Source organism: Bos indicus, chromosome 4 (genome assembly GCF_029378745.1).
Source record: "Bos indicus isolate NIAB-ARS_2022 breed Sahiwal x Tharparkar chromosome 4, NIAB-ARS_B.indTharparkar_mat_pri_1.0, whole genome shotgun sequence".
Taxonomy (NCBI): domain Eukaryota; kingdom Metazoa; phylum Chordata; class Mammalia; order Artiodactyla; family Bovidae; genus Bos; species Bos indicus.
Window position 1 is genome coordinate 115,414,447 of NC_091763.1, and position 12,342 is coordinate 115,426,788.

Consider the following 12,342-nt stretch of genomic DNA (forward strand, 5'->3'; position numbering starts at 1 on the left):
CAAAGTTTGAAATGCTGTGAGAATTGCCAACATGTGACACGGAGACATGAAGTGAGGAGGTGTGGTTGGATAAGTGGAGCTGCTAGACTCGCTGGACCCTGGGCTGCCCCACACCTTCAACTGGTGAAAAACTAAACAGAGCAGAGTGCGATAAAACCAGGCGTGCCTGTGTATTGTTATGGTCGAAGAGCGTTGTGGACGGTGTAGAGCTCAAGTCTTTTGTTTTTTTCATTTAAATCCACTGGACCTGTGTCTGTCTTTTAGCTGGTGTGTTTAAACAACTTACATTTATATGAATTCCCTGGAGGTCCAGTGGTTAGGACTCCATGCTCTCACCGCCAAGGGCCTGGGTTTGATCTCTGGTCAGGGAACTAGGATCCCACAAGCTGTGCAGTGCGACCAAAAACAAAAAAAGACCACTTACGTTTACTGTGATTATTGATTAGTGCTTTTTCTGTTCGTTCTTTCTGTTTTTCATTTCTTTGTTTTGTTTTACCTTTGTGTGGATTACTTTGAGTGTGTTTTAGAATTTCATTTTGACTTATCTGGGGTGTTTTCGAGTGCTTCTCTTTGTGTGTTTTTTTTTTTTTTTAAAGTGGTTGCTCTACCTCTTATATGGGCTTCCCTCATAGCTCAGTTGGTAAATCATCTGCCTGCAATGCAGGAGACCCAAGTTCGATCTCTGGGTTGGGAAGATCCCCTGGAGGAGGAAATGGCAACCCACTCCAGTATTCTTGCCTGGAGAATGGACAGAGGAGCCTGATAGGCTGCAGTCCACGGGATCACAAGAGTCGGATACGACTTAGCAACGAAACCGTCACCTAGCTCTTATGTATACACGGGTTTTCTTAGTCTGATTGTGTTAACATTTACCAGTTTTAGTGACATGTAGAAACCTTATCTGCTATAAGGATAGGTCTCTTTAGCCTCCTTTCTGTTATATTAAGATTTTACATTGAGAAACACTTCAGCGTTAACAATCTTTGCTTCAACTGCCAAACACTATCTAGCAAGCAAAAGAGGAGAAGGAAAGTAATCGTAATTGCCCGTGTTTTCGCTCTTTTCATCAGTTTCCTTCCTTCTTGGTGTCCCAGGATTCCTTCTTTTATCTTGTATCATTTCTCCTCTGTGTAGAGATCTTTCTTTAGCCATTCTTTTAGAGTAGATATGTTGGTGACAGATTCTGTTAGTTTTTGTTCATCTGAGAATGTCTTGATTTGTTCTTCATCTTTGAAGGAGATTTTTGCTGAATATAGAATTCGTAGCAGACGTTTCTCTCAGCAGTTAGAAATGCGCAGTCTCCTTTTGAGCTCCCTGATTTCTGATGGCAGATTTGCTGGAGGTCTTCCGAATTTTCTGTTTGGTCCTTAGTTTTTAGATGTTTGACTATAATGTTTCTTGGTGTGGATTTCTTTGGGTTTATCCTCTTTGGAGTTTACTCCGCCTTGAATCTGTAGGTTTCTTTTGGTTCCTTTTGTGTTTTTTTTTGGTCAGATTTGACAAATTTTTAATGATCATTTCTTTGGATACTTTTTCAGCCCTCCTCCCTTTCTCCTGTTGTCTGGGACTCAGGGTGTATGAATGTTCAGTTCAGTTAAGTTCGTGTCACTCTGAACTGAACTGAACGTTCAGAGCGTGTTCCCGTCGCTCAGTCGTGTCCGACTCTTTGCAACCCCATGAATCGCAGCATGCCAGGCCTCCCTGTCCATCAACTCCCGGAGTTCACTCAGACTCATGTCCATCGAGTTGGCGGTGCCATCCAGCCATCTCATCCTCTGTCGTGCCCTTCTCCTCCTGCCCCCAATCCCATATGAATGTTTCGTCTGCCTTGGTCCAGCCCACACGTCCCAAAGGTACTGTTCATTTGTTTTCCAGTGTGTTTTCTCTCCGTTGTTCAGATTGGGCAATTTCTGTTGTTACGTCTTCAAGTTCATTGATTTGTTCCCCATCCTTTTCTTCTTCTGGGCCAATATTGAGGTTTTATTTCAGGTATTGTGTTTTTTGGCTCTTAAATTGGTGTGTGGTTTTGTCTTTATATCTTCTGTCTTTGCTGTGACCTTCTTTTCTTTTTCATTTGTTTCAGATATGTTTGTAGTTGCTCCTTGAAATGTTCTGTGATGGCTCCTAAAATCTTGTTTGCTAATTCTATTATCTGTGTCATCTCAATGTTGGCATTATGGGCCATCTTTTCCTTTTTCACTTGAGATATTCCTGGTTCCTGCTATGGTGAGAAATTTTTTTTTAAAACCTGGACATTTTGGTTATTATGAGATTCCAGGTCTTACTTAACTCTTAGCTTTTAGCAAGTCATTTCTGGTGTTGCTTCAAGCAGGAAAAGGGGGATACCCCTTGTTAATGCTGGTTTGGGGTTCAAGTTCAGGTTTTCCTCTTGGCCTTTGTTGAGAGTCATTTGGGGAGGGGTTGCATGCTACTGCTGAATGAGGGCAGGAGTTTGGCACCACCCCCCAGGCCTCTGCAGGTACCGTGCACTGGGAGGGCGGCAGGTGGCGGTGCTGACTTCCACGGGGCCTTCTCTGATGGAGCCGCGTGTGAGCCCTGCCTCCCGGGTGGTGTCTACACTGTGTGTGGGGGTTTGCTCTTCTGTTGAGTTTGACTGGAGTCGGAGAGTGGCATGTCTCTATTGCCCCTTTCATCTTTGGCTCGAGATAGCAGGCTTTTGGGGACCAGCTTTGTTTGCTCCCATTGATGTTTCTGGGTCGTTGGCTTCCCTGGCAGCCAGGGTGTCTATGGGACAAAGGAGACCCAGGAAGTCACCCCTGTCTTGGTCCTCGGGTCCTGGGGTCCCCAGCCAGTCTGCCGCTTCACCCCTCAGCATTTTTATGTTTCTTTCAAACATAAAGTCCAATTATTCCAGCAGTGCTTAGAGAGAGGAGTAGGGAAAAGTATGTTTATTCCATCTTTCCAGAAGCAGAACTCGAAGTTTAATGAATTTTGGATGCTTTTGAACTGTGGTGTTGGAGAAGAGTCTTGAGAGTCCCTTGTACTGCAAGGAGATCAAGCCAGTCAATCCTAAAGGAGATCAGTCCTGAATATTCATTGGAAGGACTGATGCTGAAGCTGAAACTCCAATACTTTGGCCACCTGATGCAAAGAACTGACTCATTTGAAGAGACCCCGATGCTGGGAAAGATTGAGGGTGGGAGAAAGAGGGGACGACAGAGGATGAGATGGTTGGATGGCATCACCGACTCAATGGACATGAGTTTGAGCAAGCTCTGGGAGTTGGTGATGGACAGGGAAGCCTGGCGTGCTGCAGTCCATGGGGTCACAAAGAGTCAGACAGGACTGAGCAACTGAACTGAACTGAACTGGATAGGCAGTACAGTCATGTGACATACACATTAAATGTTATTAAAAATGTCCAGTGAAAATTCACTTTCTCCTGCCCACTGCCCTCTTAGATGGGCAGCTAATGATTCTGGTTTCTTGTGCTTCCTTCCCAAGCTAACCCTACATGCACCAGCAAATATTAATATTCACAGACGTGTTTGTACCCAAGTGGTGGCATTCCACAGACACCATTTTGGACCTTGCTTTTTCTTTTTTTTCTCATGACCCTCCTGTGGATTAACACATGGAGAACCGTTTGGCTCTTCTTCACAACCTCATGGTATTTCGTTGCATGGAGATGCCACATGGATGTAAGCAGCTGGAAGGCCTAGGTGTTGACCCTGTTATCTGTTATATTTATTGTCCTACATCTCAGTGTTGGCTGCACACTTCTTGTCTCTCTGTTTCCACCTGAGTCAGGGTCCTGTAGTAAGGTTTGGTGTGCTGGAGAAAGCTATGGGTTACTTATGTGTTTTGCGATGACTCACGTATATATACTCCAGGAACACTCAGAGGTTCTCACTGATAGCCACGCTTTTCTCCAACATGTTCACAAGGACTGCTTGGTCCACATTTTGCTTTCGTAGGGATAAACAAAAGGTTTTGAATATAAGCTCTGTGTACCCACCTTTCCTCTCTTTCATGACTTCGGTTACTTCTGTATAACAGTTAAAAGAAGCACACTTTATGGTTTTGTTGTTGCTAAGGGCCACTAAAACATTGGTCCTTTGTAATTTGGGGTCAGAGTACTTGCGTGTAGCTTTTGGGATTACAACAGAGACTGACTTTGTTGTTGTGTAAATTTTTGAGTGCGGTGGCTTCATTCTCATGAAATTTAGCATGTTTTTCTTTAAGGTGGTGATTTTTCTTTCGTTAGATCGATTGCCCACGGCGTCATGAATGGAAGAGTCTTTGTGTGTCTGCAGTCTCTGACGCTGACTTGGGGTGGGATTCTAGGTTCAGGCCTGGTTAAGTTTGTCCGGCGCCGCCGCGCGGTCAGGAGCTCCGAGGTCTCCGGCAGGGCGCTCGCGGGGCCCCCTGAGGTGCCGAGGGTGCTGGATGACGGCGTGTCCGTGTGCCGTGTGGTGGTGCGCGCCGTGTCCACAGGTGGGCTGTGCTTGTTTCTGCAGGCGCCTTCGTACGCCTTGGCCCTCCGGACTCTTCTGGCCCCTTTCTCAGCCTCGAGGCCCCGACAGGCTCACTGCTTCTCAGCCGAATGCCTTCTCTGGCTCAGTCCCCAGCGTGTCCTGCAGGAAATTCTGGTCCTTCAGATGCGTGCCACCCTTCATAACTTGAAAGCTTCGAGGCTCAATGTGCAGTGGGTTGGGGTGAGAAAAGGAGGCGGGCAGAGTGACTTCTGTCCTTTTTTTCCTGCTTTTGAGGCTGTTACTTGAAGATGCCTTTCTGAGGAAAAGGATTAAAATTCACTCCCATAGCTTTGTTGCTGTTCTTCATTTGTAAATAAATGGGGAATTTCAGATAGTCTACCTTTAAAAATAACTGTATGTGTTTACTAATTTGTTTTGGAATAAAGTTGATGAAGAAGAGTTTATAGGAATTCAGAATGTAACCAGGGGCTAGGAATTGAAATGGAAAATTAAATCTTTGTAAGGCTTTCCACATTAGATGTTAAATTCTGGAGTTAAGTTTTATATGATTATTTACTATTAAGTATATTTCTAAATATCAAGGTTAAGCTCTTATTAAAATTTTTCCCAAAAGTCATTAATATTTTTACATAATACAGTTGTTTGATTATTTTACTTTTCTTTTGTCAGATATTAGCAAAATCTTGGTTTTTCTTTTAATGAGAAGTCAGGTTTTTTTTGTAACAATACTAAAAATGTATTTTAAATCTGACATAGAGCTTTATGAATATGACTTGAGAGCATATAGTCATTTTTCAGTTTACTCTTTAAAATATTTTAAATTTTGTCTCTTTCTATATTTTAAATTTTGGCACCTATTTGATACTCCATGGGCATTTCATTTACTGTCTTGAGGGATTTTTTTTTTCAAATGAAACTAAGAAATTTAGTAATACAGCTTTTGTCAGCTTTGAAAGTAGACCAGCTAAGTTTCTTTGTGCCTTGCTGAAAATAATACTGGGACCTAACAGCTTGTTTCTGTATTACTTTATGTACTCCTCAATAATAGTCTTTTCTGTGAGCACGCTTGACCCCAAATAAAACCCTAACATTGAAATTTTGCTTATACCTCTATAGGGACTATGTTATCCTTTCTTGATGGTTGGAGTGAGCGTGTGTGGTGATGGATGCTTTGTGCTGTTTTCCCTCAGGTATCGCCATCAGAGAGTCGGCGAAGGTGGTCGACCAAGCTCAGAGGAGAGTACTGAGGGGAGTTGACGACCTGGACTTCTTCATAGGGGACGAAGCCATAGATAAACCCACGTATGCCACCAAGGTAAACCCCTCTGTGAGCGCACAGATGCCGCCAGGGTAAACCCCCCTGTAAGAGCACAGCCAGGAAGGGCAGCAGGACAGGTGATGCAGAGGGGTGCTTTGTGTGGAGACGGTGCCCGTGAACGGCAGAGTGCATTTTAATTCTTCTGTTGGAAAAGAGGTTTTTGTTGTTGTTGGTTTGACTCGGGTGTTTTGATGTGGGAGAGCAGGTGAACTCACACAGCCTCGGGATGCAGGACTGACCTGGGATGCTGGACCGTGTGGGAAGCAAGGTCTGCTCCCCTGGGGTATTGCAGGTGGGCTAAATACCCGCCAGATGCGGAAAAGTTGTAGATTGATCAGGTGAAAAAGCAGCACTAAAATTATTTAACTAGACATTTGTTCTAAAAACCCTACAAACTCCACAGATCAAATGGTGTGGTAGGTTAGCTGTACTTTCCCATCTGTTACCTATCCCATTGTTAAGACAATTCTTTGTGCTTAGAAATGGCTGGAGTAGAATATAAGCAATAATCTAATACAATCTTTCTGGCAAAATGCCTGTTACTTCTTTATGTAAGTTCACATTCTCTCCATGCAAAGGCCCTATTTTCTCTAATAACTGGGTCTCTTCCATCTCTCCTGGGCCAGTGTGGTTGTTAAACTGTTGATCTTACTGATACGAACGTGGTTTGGTTTCTCTTGCTCTAGTGGCCAATAAGGCATGGAATAATTGAAGACTGGGATCTGATGGAAAGGTTCATGGAACAAGTGATTTTTAAATATCTTCGAGCTGAACCTGAGGATCATTATTTTTTAATGGTGAGTGACTGGAACTAACAAGAATATATCCCCGTAAATTCCAAGTTGCTTAGATTTTAAGTCCAAGTTTCATTCTTCCCTGCGGAGCTTTAAATTCCTGCTGAAGCTGTTTGTATGAATCGGGGTACTTTTTGGGTAAATGACAGAAGGCTCAGCAAAAATGTCTAGAACCAAAAGGGGCTTATTGTCTCACAAAATGGGAAGGCTGCTCCAGGGCTGGTTATTTCAGCAGCTCAGAGATGGGAGGCGATGGCCAGCCTAGGCACTAGTTCGGCCTCTCATGTTGGTTGCCCCCGGCCGGGATGGCGGCCCGAGTTCCTGTACCACCTCTTGGTGTGTTGGCTTTCAGACGTAGAAGTGCTTCCTAAGAATTAAGAACCCCTTCCCAGAAACCTTCCTGGTAGATTTGCGCCATCCCTCCATGCCTAACCTGGTCCCTTGCAAGGGGAGTGCAGTGACCTTCACAGGTGTGGGTAACCAAGATTCTCCCTGGGGCTGATGAGGGGACCACGTCAGACACCTGGCCCCAGGAGGGCAGGTCCGTAAATGGGCCTCCAGAGACACCGAAAATGGGGGAGGAATGGATTTGGGTGGGAACCCAGCTGTGTACTCAGATGTCCTCCTGAAGTAAGCGTATGACTCTGATTTTGCTTCTTATAGCGGAGGAAACTGAGTCAAGATGTTACTTTGCCAGGATTTAAATCTTACTCTGAAATAAAATTGAGCTGAATTATGGGCCCTGGTAGTGTGGTACTTAATTGATCTTGTTCAAACAAGGTAAAACATGACAGAGAAATGAAAAGAAATCTCTCATTATGGAATCTTTCCCAATTGTTCTCTTCAACATCACATGTTCCCTTCCATGAAATGTTCTTTTTAAGTTAAAATTAATTGCACATAGAAAACACGTGCGTTATGGAGAGAACTTGCACACAACATAAATTGCACATTAAAACCTACATAATTTAGCTTTGGATTTTTTCCATTTAAGTACATTCTCAAATGGTCCCTGGTCCAATTATATAGTTCTCTCTAATGTTAAATATGGAGTGTTCTTTAGAATTATCTGCCTTAAAATATGCTAACTACAAAGACTGTTACAGTGGCCCATGGAATCTGTATATTTAAATCTATTAGAGCAAGTCCTTGAAGGTGCTCTGATCTTTTTTTTCTGGCTATGTCACCACAACTAGAAATTATCGAGGGTGAGTACCGTGTTTTTCTGGCCACGTGTATTTTCTCTCTTGTGCATCTACTGTGGTTTATGTAAAACAATTGGAGCCAGGAAGCTGATGGTGTGTCTGAGTGGCTTTATCTTTAGAGCCAGAGCAAATCACAGATTCCCACCTGTCACATTTGGCGTTTCCCCTTCTCTTGCACATCACGTAACTACCTACCTGCTGGACAGGACTTTAGGGGAGGTGCCACCCAGCAGCTTCCTTCTGTCTGCCCCAGCTTCCCTGCCAGAGCTTTCTTCTCCCTCCACTCGGGATGCCTGCTCTTAGCCTGTGGGGCAGATGCACACCGCTAGGACACAGCTCACAGGCAACGTTTCCTCCAAGAAATTTTTTTCTGCTTGAGCCTGCATTAGCCTGGGAAGCGCTAGTGGTAAAGAACCCGCCCGCCAGTGAGGAGACACAGGACCCGTGAGGTCGATCCCAGAGTCAGGATCCCCTGGAGAAGAAAACGGCAACCTGGCAGCCCTCTCCAGTGTTCTTGCCTGGGAAACGCCATGGACAGAGGAGCCTGGTGGCTGTGGTCCGTGGGGTCACAAGGAGTCGGGCACAGCTGAGCACACACTCGAACAAGATAAACCACGGTCTTGAAAGAAGTGTGGCGTGCTTCATATGAACATGGAAAGGTTCATTGGCCAAAAACGAGTACCTACAATGAACCCTCAGAAATAATCCAGTTTTTTAAAGGTCAGAAAATCCTGTGTTCCACGTATTGTGCTTTGGACTTTCCAGATCAGTTCATCGCACAGTGTGACCGAGGCGTGTCTTTCAGGTTCATCCCCGCAGTCCTCTGTTAATGGGGAAGTTCCAGGGGGTGAAGCTGGTGTAGAGAGATGTATGGTCGAGTCTGAAAGTTAGCTGAAGACATTTATGAAACTGTGGCATCAGATGAAGGCTTCTTGGGATAAGAGAAGCCAATGGGGTTAAATTAAAGGTCCTCAGTCATCCCGCAGATTGTTCTTTATGGCTGTGGTGACCAGATGCCTGGATAGCGTGAGAATGATCTCATCGTGGCTCATGTATTTCAAGACGTTTCAGAGACTCAGCTCCTCTCGGTCATGTGGATTGAGCAGATAGCAAATGGGAGTCCTGCCCTTTTCCCAACACTGATTTGCCCAGAGCTCAAAACAGAATCGCTTGTGTTAGAATCTTGGGGTGCTCTTGAGTGGGAATTGAGTTGTCTCGTTGGAGAGATTTGCAGACTTTTTGAATATGAGTCAAGGAGGAGGAGCAAGCGGCATGCATGCCCGAGAACCAGGAGCAGCAGGAAAGATGGACGTGCCAGCTCAGAGAGAACCGCCCTTCCTTCGTGTGTTTCTGCCACGGGGTCCTCAGTGGCCTGGGTGATGCCCGCCCGTGTGGGTGAGGGCCTTTCTCTCTACTTGGTCCTGACTGCTCATGTCTCGCTGAGACACCTCACAGACACACCCAGAAGCGATGCCGCACCCGCTTTCTCGTCCCTCACGCTGCCGTGTGTCCTGACCCTCTGTGCTGCTTCCCTTCCTGACTCTTGAGAGTGATGTGGACCCACTCTGTCCAGCGTGGTGGTCGCCGGCTGGAGCGGAGGTGGACGGCCCTGGGTTCGCGTGGTCCCACCCCTGACTGCGTGCTTTCCACCTTCCAGCACCTTGTCATCTCCTCTCCTGTTCTCCCCTCCTTGAGGATTTATACTTTTGAAAAGGTTACTTCGCTGCAGTTATCGAGAGTCTTGGGGGTGGAGCATTGTTAGCCCATGTGTTCAGTTTGCTGTCTTCATCAGGCGTGTGGATTGGTTTTGAGGCACCGATTCATTCATTCATTTAGAGTTAGTGCCAGATGATGTGTCACCATTATTAATGAATAAAAATGTGTAACTTGTGTTCATGTGACGTTTCAATCGTGTTTCAGTATTAAAAAAATAAGAATTTGATATCTCTAGTTTAAATCTCATACTAAATAATGGTTTGGGAAAGCTTCATTTAGATTGGTGTCCTAAAGGAACAGTTATGAGTGGGACACAAAGGAAGTGGAGGATTGAGAAAAAACAGATTTATGATTACGGTTCTCAGACCCCATGAGAATTGGCTCTTAATAATGCTGAATTTAATTTGGGAACCAGGAGAACCTAATTATATTGAAAACATTCCCTTAAATGGAAGTATACAGATTTTAAGGTAAATTCTTCCCAGATGGTGAATTGTTTGGTAGCAAGTAATTAAAATGTAAAATGCAGTGGTTTAAGCAAGTTAAGGGTTCTCTTTTTCTTAAATACATTTGTAGTAAGCAGGGCAGCTTCTTTATGTTACTGGAGATCTGTTTAGCACATGGCTTCCATTCAAAGGTTACCTTATGACCACAGATTGACTGCTGCAGCTCCAGTCATAACCTCTGCATTCCAGGAAGGTGTTAAGAGCAGCAGAAGGGAGTCTACTATTTGAGTATCCCTTCAGCCTTGTAAGGAGCTCTCCTAGAAGCCACATCCACCAGCTTTAGCTTCTTGTTGGCCAGAACTTAATCACTTAGCCGTCCCTGTCCAGAAGGAAGTCTGGGAAATGCTTTTCCTGTGGGCCCATGGTAGATCAGTGGTCATTAAAGCAGAAGGGAGGCTGGGTGCTGGGTAGGGAGCTCGCATTGCCTGCCGTAATGACGTGACTGTGGGCATGAAGACAGTGGCAAGACAAGATCCCATTCAGCGTCTTAACACTCTGGCCGGGTGTGGCGAGGTCGCCTGTGCTAGGAGCCAGCAGGCCACTTCCCCAGCTCTGCTCGCCGCCCTGCCTCTGTGAGTCTCTCCGTCTGGATAGATACATCAGACAGCTGTACTGGGCAATTCTGTGGAACTTTGCACACAAGCTGTAACCCCAGATTTCACAACATTTGTAAAGATTTTTTAGTATAGGACTGTAAGTGTGAATTAGAAAATTTGGAAGATATCTGTGGGACTTTTCACACCCCTGTGCCATTAACATACATTTTAATATTTAGCGTATCTTCACTTAATCTTTTCACTGTGTTTTTATATGTTTTTGCATCAGTATTATGTTTTCCATCCCTCTCCCCCCATGAGGGGAGAGGTTTTCATAATCCTCATTTTAGTGGCTATATAATCCTCTATCCAGTGAATACTGCCTGTCTGTTTAGCACTTCCACTATTTTTAGATGTTTACTTTCACTTCCAATTTCTTGGTTTTATAAGAAGTAATATGAAGTAATCTTTGCATAGTTTTGTCTATATTTAGAATACTTGTTATGTTAAAGATATAAAAGTTATGTATTAATATGATTTTGGGGTCCAGAAGTATTAATAAGTTTGAATCTTTAGTGTACTATTTCATACTAAAATCTTCAGTGTACAAGAGACCACATTATTTGAACTCTTGTCGGAATTGGATTAATATTTTTGATTATCTGACATTAATTCGCATTTTTAATAACTTGGACCTTAAACCTTTTTCGTATGTTAGTTGTCTGTCCTGTTTTGTGAATTGCCTGTTCATGTCCTGTGCTGTGTTTTTACATATCAGTGTTATATTGCTTTTCCTATAGCTGTGATTTCTATGAACTTTTTTTTTAACCTAGAAGATTTTTTTAATGTGTTAGTCACCCACTCGCGTCCAACTCTTTGTGATCCCCTTGTACCAACCCACCAGGCTCCTCCGTCCGTGCGATTCTCCAGGCAAGAGAGTACCGGAGTGGGTAGCCATTCCCTTCTTCGGGGATCTGCCCAACCCAGGAATTGAACCCGGGTCTCCTGCACTGCAGGTGATTCTTTACTGTCTGAGCCACCAGGGAAGAAAGATTTTGGCATCTGGTCTATTACTTCATGACGAATAATAAATGGGGAAAAAGTGGAAACAGTAACAGATTTTATTTCTTGAGTTCCACAATCACTGTGGATGGTGACTGCAGCCATGAAATTAAAAGATGCTTGCTCCTTGGAAGAAAAGCTATGATAAACCTAGAGAGCATATTTTGCTGACAAAGGTCCGTGTAATCAAAGCTCTGGTTTTCCAGTAGTCATGTACAGATGTGAGGGGGGGTGGACATAAGGCTGAACACTGAAGAACTGATGCTTCTGAACTGTGGTGTTGGAGAAGACTCTTGAGAGTCTCTTGAAGTGCAAGGAGATCCAACCAGTCCATCCTAAAGGAAATCAACTCTGATTATTCATTGGAAGGACTGATGCTGAAGCTGAAGCTCTAATACTTTGGCCACATGATGCAACTCATTGGAAAAGACTGATGCTGGGAAAGCTTGAAGGCAAGAGGAGAAGGGGACGACAGAGGATGAGATGGTTGATGGCATCACCGACTCAGTGGACATGAGGTTGAGCAAACTCCAGGAGATAGTGAAGGATAGGGAAGCCTGACTTGCAGTTCATGGAGTCGCAAAGATTCGGATATGACTGATAGACTGAACAACAAAAGTTTCTTTTGTGGTAAAACGTACATACCGTAAAATTTACCATTTTAACCATTTTTGAACGTCCGGTTTGGTGAATGGAATACATTCCCATTGTTGTGCAGCTGTTACCACCATCCACCTCCAGGACT

At 44.3% G+C, this 12,342-nt stretch overlaps 1 protein-coding gene across 7 annotated transcripts in view; it reads left to right on the plus strand.

The window, feature by feature from the left end:
- Positions 1–12,342, plus strand: part of ACTR3B (actin related protein 3B) — a 93,250-nt gene that overhangs the window by 27,478 nt on the left and 53,430 nt on the right. For all 7 annotated transcript variants that reach the window (XR_011566383.1, XM_070788455.1, XM_070788458.1 and 4 more), the window contains exons 3-4: positions 5,651–5,775; positions 6,465–6,575. Coding sequence is in view for 6 of the 7 variants with exons in the window: in XM_070788455.1 (XP_070644556.1) it covers positions 5,651–5,775; positions 6,465–6,575 (236 nt within the window). In the remaining variant the exon portion in view is untranslated. The remainder of the gene's footprint in view (positions 1–5,650; positions 5,776–6,464; positions 6,576–12,342) is intronic.